Source organism: Equus quagga, chromosome 9, assembly GCF_021613505.1.
Source record: "Equus quagga isolate Etosha38 chromosome 9, UCLA_HA_Equagga_1.0, whole genome shotgun sequence".
Classification (NCBI taxonomy): Eukaryota; Metazoa; Chordata; class Mammalia; order Perissodactyla; family Equidae; genus Equus; species Equus quagga.
Window position 1 is genome coordinate 46,066,332 of NC_060275.1, and position 13,517 is coordinate 46,079,848.

Here is a 13,517-nt window from a genome sequence, read left to right on the forward strand (position 1 = left end):
GATATTGTGTGCTTCGTATTACATCACATTAGCAAACATATGTGGTTGAACGCCCATGAATGACTGACCATTTGACCAGGGTGAGTTATGTGTTCCTTAGGTTGCAACAAAAATGATCCCTGTGAAGCTCAGTTTCTCAGCCTCACACTATTGATATTTTGAGCCAGATAATTGTAGGGCCCTGTCCTGTGCATTGTAGGATGTTGAGCAGCATCCCTGGCCTCTACCCACTAGATGCCAATAGCAGTTATACAACCAAGTTATACAACCAAGAATGTTTCCAGGAGCCGGCCCCGTGGCTGAGTGGTTAAATTCCCCTGCTCTGCTTCAGCGGCCCAGGGTTTCACCGGTTCAGATCCTGGATGTGGACATGGCACCACTCATCAGGCTACGCTGAGGTGGCGTCCCACATGCCACAACTAGGAGGACCCACATCTAAAATATACAACTGTGTACTTGGGGTATTTGGGGAGAAAAAGCAGAAAAAAATAAGAAAGATTGGCAACAGTTGTTAGCTCAGGTGCCAATCTTTAAAAAAAAAAAAAAGAGCCTATCTATTTAAAAAAAAAAAGAATGTTTCCAGACATTACTAAATGTCCTCTAGGATCAAAATCACCCCCAGTTGAGAACCAGTAGTCTAGCGTAAGGAAAAGAGGAAGGAAGTATTTATGGGAAGGATACTAGTTTATCTCCTAAAATTAGTGGGGACATTCTCTCAGGTGGAAACACCCAGGCACCTCTGAGGACCTTGGTCATGGGAGTTTGAGGGCTCCTAGAGCACTGCCATTAACATGGCTCTGCCCCAACGATGCCGAGAGTCTCTTTCCCCTCCCATGATTCTAGGGAGAGACCAGCTGATTCACTCAGGTTGGCTCCAATGCTTACTTTTTAGCCAATCAGCTGTGGCAACACAGACATGGCTTCTAGGTACTCACTCCAGAGGGCCGAACTTTCTCAGAGAAGGCAGAGCAGTAAGCTGGGTAAACCCCCAAGAAGTTTCTTCTTCTCCAGTACCTAAGAGAGTGCCCATTAGGACGTCTGCCTCAGCCCCTGGTCTCAGCTGCCGCCACCTAGAATCTGCGTCCCTGGTGCAGAGACTGTTACTCCTAGACCCCTGCCCAGGCCCATCTCTGTCCTCTCCCAAGCCTACGCCTTCGGAGGCAGGACCAGCTGCAGCAACCAAGGAGGACCAGGAGGCGAGCAGAGCAGCCCACTCTAGCCCCATCTCAGACAGCATCTCTAGCCCCTGCCCTCTCCACGCCCCACACATCAGGCCTAAGTCCTGCAAGGTAGTTAGCCAGGGTGTGGCTTCAAAATGCAAATGGATCTGCCTGCGGCTCTGCCACCAGCAACCCATCAGTATCACTTGTGTATAATTTAGCCTTTCTCTAGCAGATTCAGAGAGTGGGGGATTGAGACAATGGCCAGGTAGAAAAGGGACACTATGCCACTGCTTCCGTTTCCTTTAATAGCTATCAGGAGACATCTCAGGCTGGATAACCTTGCCCCAGAAAAACAAGAATAGTCGCGAGAAGCTGGAAGCTGGTGCCACCGGACAGGGAGGAGGTCTCCTGGCGGGAAGTATCAAGTGGTAGCAGCAGAAAAGGAGTAAGTGGGCCAGTCTTTCTCGCTTGAAGAAAAGAAAGAGGTTAAGGGTTGGGGGGGAGGAATGAATAGCTGGAGCACGGAGGCATATTAGGGCAGTGAAATTGTAATTGTGGATATATGCCATTATACATTTGTCCGAACATAGAGTGTATAATAGCAGGAGTGAACCCTAACGTAACTGTGGACTTGGGGTGTGATGATGTGTCAGTGCAGTTCATCAGCTGTAACTAATGTTCCCCTCTGGTGGGGAATGTCGATAATGGGGGAGGCTGTGCGTGTGTGGCGGCTGGGGGTATATGGGAAATCTCTGCACCTTCCCCTCAATTTTGCTGTGAAGCAAAAACTGCTCTTAAAAAGTGAAGTCCTTTTAAAGAAAACAAAAGAAAAGAAAGAGTGTCAGCCCACAAAAGTATTTCAGAGCCAGGAAAATTAAGAACTTTAGATGCCCCAAACCTCAAACACTCGGAAAACTATGGCGGCCCACCTCCCCTTCAAAAAAGATCTTTAAAACTAAAGGAAAGTCCTGCAGACATCTGTTTTTTTTCTTATGATGACTACTACTTGGATGCTATTTTTGAAGTATGAAATATAAACTCCTTTCATTTCCCCTCATTTTCTTGGTGCCCCTGCTTTGTGGGTCCTCTCATGTATCTGTACTCTGCCTTCTGGGGTACCGAGCACCGCAGGGGCCCAGGAGCAGTGAGTGGGCAGGAGAAGAGCTCTAGGGCTCCTGGAAAACTGGACGCGTTCCCCCTAGAAAACCCCTGTTTGTGCCACAGTGCCTCACATGGCATCGGCACATACACAGATTTTAAAATGAATGAGCGAGTGGTTGAGGATAAGGAACTGTCAACTACTGTGTAAAACTTCAAGTACATTAGGAGTTAAATAAACCTTTGAACTGTTTTGTCGGACCAGTAAATGTGTACCGTAAGCTGAATAATGGCCCCCAAAGGTGTCTACATCCTAATGCCCAGAACCCGTGAATAGGTTACCTTACACAGGAAAGCGACTTTGCAGATGTGATTAAATTCAGGGTCTTGAGATGGGGGGATTATCCGGGATAATCCAGGTGGCCCCAATGGAATCACAAGGGTTCTTATGAGTGAACGAGGGAGGCGGGAGGGTCAGGGTCAGAGATGTGAGGCTGGAAGTGATGGGACTGCTGGCCAGGAGCCAAGGAATGCAGCAGCCTCTGGAAGCTGGAAAAGGCGAGGAAACCAATGCTCCCCTAGGGCCTCCAGGAGGAAGGCAGCCCCACCGACCCCCTGACATTAGCCCTGGGAGACCCATTGGGACTTCTGACCTCCAGAACCATAAGAGAATAAATTTGCGTTGTTTTCATCAAATCTGTGGTGACTTCTTACCGCAGCAAGAGGAAAGTCATGCACTGCATATATCGCTTTCCTCCCCCTAGGGAAAACGTTTTCTGAATTCCAGATATTTAATCAAGAAATAAGCCTTTGAAACATGGCCCATTTGCATTTTGGAGTCCACCCTTATTTACCTTCTTGTTCCGTTGTGTCTATCTCCAGGGTCTTAGGGAAGCCAAATTTATTCATCTGTAGAATGAGATCTTGATCTTTCTGCCTTGAAAAACCACTGTAAACCTCCAAAAGATTTTTATTTTAAAAGCATGTACTCTTGGATTTTAAAATTATTTAAACATGATAATAGGCCTGTGAAAAACCTATTTCCCTTTAACTGGATATGAGGGTAAGCAAGAAATATGGATGAGGCTTTCTTAATTAGAGAAGATCAAATTGGCAGAGAAGAGTGACAGCATCTAGTACATTCTGAAGTTGCTTTGCTGAAAGCAAACGTGGATGCTTTGGGTTCATTTCCTTCAAAAGAACTAGGGCTGAACCTGCTACCCCCTAAACTCCTGCCCATTTCCCCCTCGTACCTTGGGAATAAGAGACTGAGTTGTCTAGCGTTTGTAAAAGTTTTTGTAAAAGGAACGGTGGGCGCTGTCAGATAAGAACTGATGCTTAAGGAAAGAAGATTTCAAAAGATTCCAAGACCAGAAGGAAAGGGACTCAAGGCCAGAAAATCTAAAAGGAAACATGATAAACTCGAAAACATGGGATTTAGATAATAAAATTAAATGATGCTGATTGAGGAAGGGAAGGAGGACGTGGTTTCTAAAGAAAGCAGCCACGGGGCTGAGTCTGTTCTGCAGGGAGTTCTCTAATGAGCCAAGACTGGAAGTGCGCGTTAGGAAGTAGAGAAAGACAAATATAAAGGAGGCTGCCAAGAAAACGAATGGCCAGTGTGAGCTTAACCATGCAGAAAATGGTAACAACAACAAGAAGGGCCTTTTTAGTTCTCGGGCTGGCTGATGCTTGGAGGCAAGTCAGCGTGGGCAGCTGATGGCCAAGCGAAGCCCGTGTGCTCAGCTGTTCTCTAGCGTGCACTGCCCCCAGTACAGACGGCGGCTCTGCCTTGGAGCCCAGATAGAACTGGGTGGTAAAGGGGAGAAATGGAGCCCAGATAGTCAAGAGACAGTAAAAGAACACCTGGTGGTTTGAGGTAGTCCAAGGCTAGGCCTGTGAGATTACGTCCCAGGGTGCAGGATGACCTTCGGGGGAGCCCTTTTAAACTTTCACTATAATGACCACTAGCAGGATCCTTGAGGAATCACTGAGCAGGGCTAAAAGTCTCAGAAGGGCCAGTGTCTCCCTAATATTCCAAGAGCAGATAACGATGAACGTGAACAACATTCCATAGGGAGGTGCTCTGTCGGTCCATGGCCAGACTGCAGAGTGGATTAGTACATGTGTGGTTTGTGAACTCAGAGGAAGAAAGAAGGTGGTGAGGATTCAGAGTCAGCACGGGGGGCCTTGTAACCCCAAGTCCTGTTAGCCTCATTGCCTCTGGGTTAATGTAGACAAACGGGTAGATCAGGGCATTGTCATGGGCATAGACTCATAGACTATCAGGACTGGAAGCAACTGTAATGTAATTTATTCCCCTCATTTTACAGATTAGGAGATGAGCCCTAAACAGTTAGAGGAGACTGTCTGGGCAATACAGAGACTTGGGCCCCTCCAACTCCAGCCTTCCCCTTGGAGTCTCACGCTAACGCACAGGATTTCAACAAGGCATCTAGCAGATGCCACAATTATGGGCTGGATGACCTTAGAAATATGGGCTTTATCACTGCTTGAACAGCCAAAATCCAGAGTCTTAATTTACTCCCTGAGCATTAACCTGAACAAAGGCTTGTATATAGCTCTCTCCTCTCGGTACTTTAAGAAATGATTCACATGTACAAATAGAACACCCAGTTCAAGAAGACACAAAGAGGAGAGAGAGACCTAAAGCACTGGATGAAAGAACCCAAGATTTCTCAGTACCTTGAAACAAGTTCAGAACCAAGAGTCTACAATTTAAAGAAGGGTGAATAATGGAGGATTTAAACAATTTCACAAACGCCGAATGAGGAAGACCTAGCTCAATGGCAGCTCTTGTGAAAAAGATGGAGGGACTTTAGCATAAGTAAAACGTGAACTAATAGAGCAATGAGGCTGCCAAGAAGGCGAATACGGCCTTATGCTGTGTGGTAGGCAGACTGGTGGCCCCCCAAAGATATCCATGTCCTCAGTCCTGGAAGCCACGATTATCTCACCGTCCATGGCAAAGGGGACTTTGCAGATGTGATTGAAATAAGGATCTTGAGATGGGGAAGTTGTCCTGGATAATGCAGGTGGGCCCATTGTACTCACAAGGGTCCTTACAAGTGACAGGAGGCAGGAGGGTCAGAGGAAGAGAAGGAAGTGTGACAACAGAAGTAGAGGTAGGAGTGATGCTGGACCACAAGCCAAGGAATGCGGGCTGCCTCTGGAAGCTGGAAAAGGCAAGGAAATGGATTTTCTCCTAGACCTTCCAGAAGAAACACAGCCTTAATAACCTATTTTAGCTTTCTGACTTCTAGAACTGTAAGAGAATAAATTTGTGACAGCTGTTACAGCAGCAACAGGAAACTAACACAGGTTGCATTCACAGTGATTAGAGTGTCCAGCCAAGCAGAGGCTGTACAGTGCACTCATTAGATGACATCTGAAATGTGAGGTTCCGTTCTGGTTTGGGTTTTAGGAAGCATGTTGACAAAGTCAAGTACATACCAAATGTTGAAGAACTTCAGAGTCATAGCAAATGAAAAGGAGCTGAAGGGATTGGATATTTCCAGCCTGAATAAGATGAACACATTACAGTTGTCTTCAAATGTTTAAAGGGGGAACGGGTCAAAGAGAGATTAAGATCACTGGAACCCCAGAGGGCAGAATTAGAACTAGGAAGTTGGAGTTACAGGGAAATTCAGGTCATTCTAATGAAGACGTTTACAGCAATCCAAGCTGCAGACCCAGTAAATGCTGTGTCTTGTTAGGCCGTAAGCATCCCATCACTGGAAGCATTCAATCAGAGACTGAGTGGTCACTATTCAGTGATGTTAGAGAGGATTCCTCCGTGGGGTCACGATCGGTCAGGAAGACTGCTCTAAGCGCCTTTAGGATTTGAAGACTTGATGGCTCTAGAAAAGACAAAGCATATTTTCACTAGAGTCCAGATCTTCCTTGTGCTAAAATTTGTAATTAAATCTCATGGGAAAATAAAAAGCAGTAGCAGAAGTTCTCACTTCTGTTTCTTGTGTAACCTTCAGTGCTGTTTTTAATCTTCTCGAGAGCTGTCATCTTGATAAGTAAATATTGAGGTCAGTATCTCACGTTGGTGTACTTCGAAGACGGCAAGGCCCCCGCAGTGGGGGTCCGTGGGTCGTCTGGGAGGAACCTGCAGTCTCCCCACTCTGACCCTCAGGCTGGGCTAGGGGACCTCGGTTCTGCCCTGCCTTAAGAGTGGCCACACCTCAGATTAGTTCTTCACTCCTCAAACAAAACAGTATCTCCTTCAGGTCAGGAGGCAAAGGAGGTAGCAACATGTGAAATGAAGATGATTAGATCAGCGGGCCGCTCCCCTTTGGGAACCAAGTCTCCTGTAGTAATGGAGTTGCTGGGAGAGGACAGAATGAAGCAGCGGCCCATTCTGCTGATGAGTATTGATGACAGCATCTTCCACCTGGCCCAAGGTTCTCAATATGGAAGGTGGATGACCCAGCTAGAGGCCACTGGTGCTTTCTCGCCTCTCCGCAGTTTTCTCTGGAAGCCTTGACTAATTCTGCTGCTGCTTGATTTACAAGAAAAAGAGCAAAGTGCCAAGTAAAACCAGTTCTCCTGTGGTCATCCTCTCCCCATGCTCCATCCTGTCCAGATGGTAGAGGCCTCTGACAGCACTCAGGCCCTGGGCTGACAGCCTCAGCTCTCCTGCAGGCACCAGGCACCGCCTGCCAGCTCTAGCCCCTGGAAGGAAAGCAGAAGTGCCTGTGTCAGTTGATTAAAACATTCTCAGTCAACGTGTCTGGACAAGTATCCACTTACCTCACACCCAGAGATGATTGTGGCCATAGCTACGTTTAGACATAATATTGACCTGCTTGATAACATTGTTCCTAAGTTGCTGCCTCCCCTTCATGCTCCTTTGTCCTTCCATTCAGGGGCTCGTGTGTGTGTGTGTTTTATACCTATCTGCTACATTTCTGTTTTAATTCAATAGATTCTTTTTTTAAGGCAAGAGAAAAAGAAACCATGCCTAAACACTGGGTGAGTGCGCGTTCAGAAATGGCCTCGTTTCCTTCCTGCACTTCTGTCTTGCAGGAGTCAAGGCCTGATGTTGTTTGTCTCTCACTTTATGATGACAACACCCATAGGGGGCTGAGGGCAGTGTGTCAACCTTCCCCACACCATCACACAGCAACACTCAAGTTTAGGTAAAAGCAGCATGCACACCCCAAGGCGCCCACCCGCCCCCTCTCCTGCCCCACTTCTGCCATCGCGCTGCCCACGCCCTCCCGTGAGAAGCTCTGGAGCTGCCTCTGAAGATAGTCAGGAGCCTGGGCTTCTGGTGAGCAGTGCGCAGCGGTGCCTCCTCCTCCTCAGGCGACATTTGTGCTCCATCCAAGAGGACGTACAGTGGCTTCTCTCCAACACCATCAAACTTTCCCAAAGGCATTTTTCTACGAAAAGTGAAAAGTCTTGGGGGACTCAGTTCACATCCCAGTTTTCTCATTGGCAAAATGGGAATAATGATGGTTCCCAAGTCACTGAGCAATTATGGGGATTACAGGACTTAATTCATGTAAAGCACTTAGAAGAGGCCCACCCAGCCCTTAATGCGCAGAGCTCCTATTGTAATAACTGAAGGAGCAAAGAAATGAATGAATGAGTGAGTGCAACTTGAGTCTGTGCAAATGCCTTGGAAGTGAAAATTTTACACCCAGATTTGATTACTGAAATAACAGAGGTGAAAAATTCACCTCTGCTATGTAGACATTTTCAGAATTTTATGTTTGTATTTTGCCTTTGAAATACCTTTTTTTTTTGTTCAGGACTACACTTTGTTATATGAAGAGGCAAAATATTTTCAGCTTCAGCCTATGTTGTTGGAGATGGAAAGATGGAAGCAGGACAGAGAAACTGGTCGCTTTTCAAGGCCCTGTGAGTGCCTAGTGGTGCGCGTTGCCCCCGACCTCGGAGAAAGGATCACGCTCAGCGGTGACAAATCCTTGATAGAAGAAGTGTTTCCAGAGATCGGCGACGTGATGTGTAACTCTGTCAACGCAGGCTGGAATCACGACTCGACGCACGTCATCAGGTTTCCACTGAATGGCTACTGTCACCTCAACTCAGTCCAGGTATAGCATTGTCATATACTATGTGGCATCGAATGTCACTCTTAACATTGTTAACTTAACCTTGCCCTCACATGGTGCCTTTCCTCCAGAGAGCTGGAGAACTCTCATGTGGTAACACTTCCGTTGGGTAGGTAAACATATTCACCCCTCTACAGCATTCACTCAGTCCTTCCACAAATGTTATTGAATGTCGACTGTGTGCCAGGTGCTGGTATGAGCACTGGAGATATAGAAAAGAAGAAATAGACATTAGCACTGTTTTCATGAAACTTACATTAGGGGAATGGAGTGGGGGGCAAACTGTAACCAGCATTAATGTGGGTCACGTAGTGAGAAGAGGATATCTGGGATAGAGTATTCCAGGCAGAGCGACCAGCAAGTTCTGAAGACTCCACAGTAGGAACATCCTTGGCATACTGAGGAATATCGGGAAAACCAGTGTGGCTTGAAGAAGTGAAGCAGGGTTAGGGAGTGCTAAGACACGAGGCCAGCAGGCGGCCCGGGACAGATACTGGATTGCCTCATTAAGGGTAGTAAGCACTCTGGGGTTTTTTGTTTTGGTTTCTTTGGGTTTGGGTTCATTTTCACATGGGAGTAAAACGGAAGCCATTTGAGGATTTTGTGTGAAAGAGTGACATGCTGTAACTTGTATTTGAAAATGAATACTCCAGCAGCAGGTGGAAAACAGTGGAAGCAAGGGGACCAGTTGGAAAGCTATGGTCCAAGCCACAGTTGAGTCGTGTCTGACTCTGAATATCTTGAATGTAGAGCTAACAAGGTGTTTTGTTAACGGCTGTGGGTTGTAAAACAGAAGCCAAAGACGACTAAGATTTTTGGCAGAGGAACTGAATAAATGGAATTGCCGTTTTCTAAGATGGACAAGTCTATGGGAGGAGACGTGAGGGTGAAATACAGAACATTGGTTTACATCATGTGCGGTGCCATATGCCTTAGACACTGGTAGGTGTGGTCATCATCTTAGCTAACATGTGCCAGCGGCTGTATACGCATCATCATCTTATAACAGCTCGTAACAAGTCAGCCGTATTAATCCCCCTGAACTGTTGATGAGAAAATGGAGGCACACCTGGGTCTTGACTCCAGGTCTGTGTGCAAAATGATTTGAAGTCAATGGAGTGAGGGTTTGGCAGTTCCCCCCCTTTTTTAATTGGAATGGCCCATGACTTTATTCAATATTGACCCAACAAAACATCTCCCAAAGCTCAAAGACTAGAAGCACCCACTATACCATTCTGTCTCTTGAAGATTTTTCCATAACTATTTATAATTTTTAAAATTTATGAAAAGATGTCTGAGCAGAACAGCAGGAAACTGACAGAAACTGAGCCCTGGACGTGCCAGAGGAAGGCACACACTCTCAGGCAGCGGGGTAGCCGCTGGGTTGCACGGTCCAGAGGTGCGCCCCCATGCTGCCCTGTGCAGCGTTCCTGAGTGGGGACGCTATTTATAAACGCCCCTGGAGCCCTGAAAGCCTTTCCCTTCCCACACACACCCTTCCTGGCGCTCCCCTAGACAGAGGGAGAGGCAGAGCCCTTCAGAGCCAGGACAGCATCCCATCGCTTCCCTAGGCCTCCACCTCTCACACAGAAAGCCTTGGCCCCACCCCTCAGGCCACCGAATAACTCTCATACATTCATATGCCTGCCAAGTTTCCCGATCATCCGAAGCTGATCAGTTGCAGAAATTTTCATCTGGATTAACCTCCTGCTTCCTGCCAAGAAACAGGCCCATCCTGTAGGCATTCAGAGGCTTTGGGATGGGGCACAGGAGACCTGCTGCCCCACAGAGTGAGTTTAATCTCTCAAATGATCCCTAACTTTAAGGAACTTTACTATTAATAAGTTGATGTTTGAAAAGTAATGGCCAACAGGCATAACCTATTTGCATTAACGTTGGAATAAGCTTCGACCACATCCGAGCTAGCCCCGGGTCACACTGAAAAGTTATCCTATTATACGTTGCAGACAGACCCCCTGGGGAGGGAGCTTAGCGATTTCCTGATATTAGCAATTTAGCGACCTAACAACATTGAAAGACAAATGACACCAGAGTTAGGGTCTTTATTGTTCAAAGCATCCTCGACCTTTGAACTTCCTCTCCTAAGCGCAGCAAAGAACCCTCTCCAGGGCGGTGGTTTGGCCCAGCAAACTGGGCTTTTTCTTGCTGACAGGCTGCATCCCTGCCTCTGCTGGGGAGACCTCAGAGCGCACTGGTCTTCACCTTCGATTCATCTGCCACCAGCGCACATCTTGATTTTGAACTTAGGCATTGTTTTCTTCATCCTGTCCTTTTGGGGACTGGCGTGCATATGCGTTGTGAATTTATGTACAAAAATAGAGCACGCAGCGTGGAGTGTTCATTTTGTTCTCATAAGGACTTTTTTAATTTGCCAGCATTTGAAGTTTTAATTTTTAGAAAGCATACTCTCTTGCTTTCCGGTCTCATCTAGTTAGCTGTTTTGCAAAATAGCAGATTATATTCCATATAAAAGTAGGTGACCAAAAACTAATAATTAAAAAAAAAACCAGTAAGGGTTCACTTTACATTGACTATATTTTGAAAGTTATTTCGTAACATTTCACTTCATTCCAAAAAAAAATCTGACTCAGGCCTTTTTTTTTTAAAAGCTGTGATTGAGTCATTTTGCCTTTAGAGTGGGGTAGCAGTAATCTAATTATATCCAGAATCCTGATGGGGAACGTTTGCAAGTCTAATATTCGTTGAATTCCTAAAGATACAGATGCTCTACATCAATTTCCTGTATCTCTGTCCAAGTCTTGCAGGAAACGTTTCCTGCCTTTAAGAGTGTCAGACACATGGTGACAAACCCAGGGATCTTTCTGGCATTAGATATTTGATTTCAAAATTAAAGAAGAGATTATGTGGCTTATGTTTATATGAGAAGTTTAGAATATCTTTATTTTGGATGTTTTCTAATATATACCCATTGCATTTATTCTTGCCTTCCTGAATGCATACAAAACAATAAATCTATTTCAAATGCCACAAATTGAAAACCTGTAGATAAACTTCAACTGTCTTCAGGAGTCCATTTGCTCTGCTATTGAAAGTACATCAGGGGCCGGCTCAGTAGCCGAGTGGTTAAGTTCACGCACTCCGCTGCGGTGGCCCAGGGTTCAGATCCTGGGCGTGGACATGGCACCACTAGTCAGGCCACGTTGAGGCAGCATCCCACATCCCACAACTAGAAGGACCTGCAACTAAGATATACAGCTGTGTACAGGGGTGTTTGGGGAGATAAAGCAGGAAAAAAAAAAAAAAAGATTGCAACAGTTGTTAGCCCAGGTGCCAATCTTTACAAAAAAAAAGGAAAGTACATCAGTTTTCCAAGCTGAAATATATTAACTCAGCATCGGGACACTTGAACAAGGGTAGAGTGGAGCATGATTCACTGGCTGAGTAAATTCAGATAATATCACTGACTTTCCACATCCTTTATCATCTCATTGAATATATTCTAGTGGTAAATGAGCGTTGAAATGTGAACCCTCTCTTTTTGCAGAGAAAGTAGTATTGCTCATTGCAAAAAACATAGGATTTGAGGCCAAACAGAGCTGAGTTGGAAACCCAGTTCCATCACTTACTAGCTCTGCGCCTCGGTTTTCTCATCTATAAAATGGGCTGACACCAGTCATTATGCCAGGGGGTTGTAATGATTTCATGCACTTGGCATGTGTAAAGTCAGCATGTAAAGGCCCATTTTAGGTACTGTATTAGGAACATTTGCTCCCTCCCTCCTGCCCTTTAATCCAGAGTCTTCGTTTGAAACCAGAAACTCAAAGAGACTTAGGGGTTGGATAACACTCACCAGAGCCGCACATGATCTCAAACTTTGGGAGATTTCTTTGGGCTGTTTCTGTGGCCAAAGGACCCATGTCGCCTCTAACCGGATGCTTGTCTTGGCCCCTCGCAGGTCCTCGAGAGGTTGCAGCAAAGAGGCTTTGAAATCGTGGGCTCCTGTGGGGGAGGAGTGGACTCGTCTCAGTTCAGCGAATACGTCCTGCGGCGGGAGCTGAGGCGGACGCCCCGTGTCCCCTCTGTCATCCGGATAAAGCAAGAGCCTCTGGACTAAACGGACATATTTCTTATGCAAAAAGGAAAAAACGTACACAACCAATAACGCAAATAAAAAAGGGACATTTATGTGCAGTTGCGACAGCAAACCAAGTCCTGGACCTAAAATTGAATAAAAGACACATTTATATCCAGTAGAGACCACACCTGTATTCATATGGGAACAATTGGAATAGTGATATCCTCAAGGTGTAAAAAATATATAAATATATATATATGTCAAAAGGTAGGAAATGCAAAAAAAGAGAAAAAAAAAGAAAACAGAAAAAAAAAAGGTGGTAGCTACAGTTGGTGCTGTGATGGCCGTGAAGTGTCCTGGGCCTCCCAAGGCCTCTGACCAGTAAACAAGCCATGAGCAGTGAGGACGCATCTCCTTACAGTTTCCATTGCCAACAGCCATCCATTGTTTCTTTTTCTTTTGTCTTTCTTTTTCCTTTTTTTTTTTTTAAAAAAAAACAAAACAAAACAAAAAAAACACCTTGAATCGAGTTTCTTTGCATATGGCGGTTTCACGTCTGTTTAGGCGGGGACCAGGCAGGACTTCAGAAAAACGCTCATGAGCACACTGCATTCAAAAGACGTTAGACATGAAATTTTAAATGTAGTTTGTACAGAAGTCACACTTTTTTGTCTGCCTCACAGATGTGAACATTACTTTGTTTTTAAACTGATCAGTTTTGCAAAGGGGCCAGAATTATTACTTGTTAGAGTTGCTCCAGTTTGAGTCTGCTGCTTTCCTACAATTTTTCAAATTTTATAATGTATTAAATACAATAAACTCTGTTTAAAAAATAAGGTCTGTGTGAAACACACATGTTGGGGTAAGGCTGTACTAAAAATGAAATTTTTCTTTTTTTAAATTTTCTGTGTTGAGCATCAAAAAGAAGCCCACCAGCGGAGGCCAGTTTTGAGGTCAAAACTCACTGAAGGATGAGGATTGTTGTCACCTGAACAGTTCCGTTCCCACTCAGCAAGTGTTATGTCTCATGCTTTGTTATTCTGCATCGGTTAGCAAGATAAGTCTTCCTTCGTGTGAACTTTTTGT

At 45.5% G+C, this 13,517-nt stretch overlaps 1 protein-coding gene across 1 annotated transcript in view; it reads left to right on the forward strand.

Annotated features, from left to right (window-relative positions):
• Positions 1-13,267, forward strand: part of KCTD1 (potassium channel tetramerization domain containing 1) — a 91,957-nt gene extending 78,690 nt beyond the window's left edge. The window contains exons 4-5 of the mRNA XM_046671246.1: positions 8,051-8,356; positions 12,312-13,267. Of these exons, the coding sequence (XP_046527202.1) occupies positions 8,051-8,356; positions 12,312-12,470 (465 nt within the window). The 3' untranslated portion in view covers positions 12,471-13,267. The remainder of the gene's footprint in view (positions 1-8,050; positions 8,357-12,311) is intronic.
• The last annotated feature ends 250 nt before the right edge of the window (positions 13,268-13,517 follow it).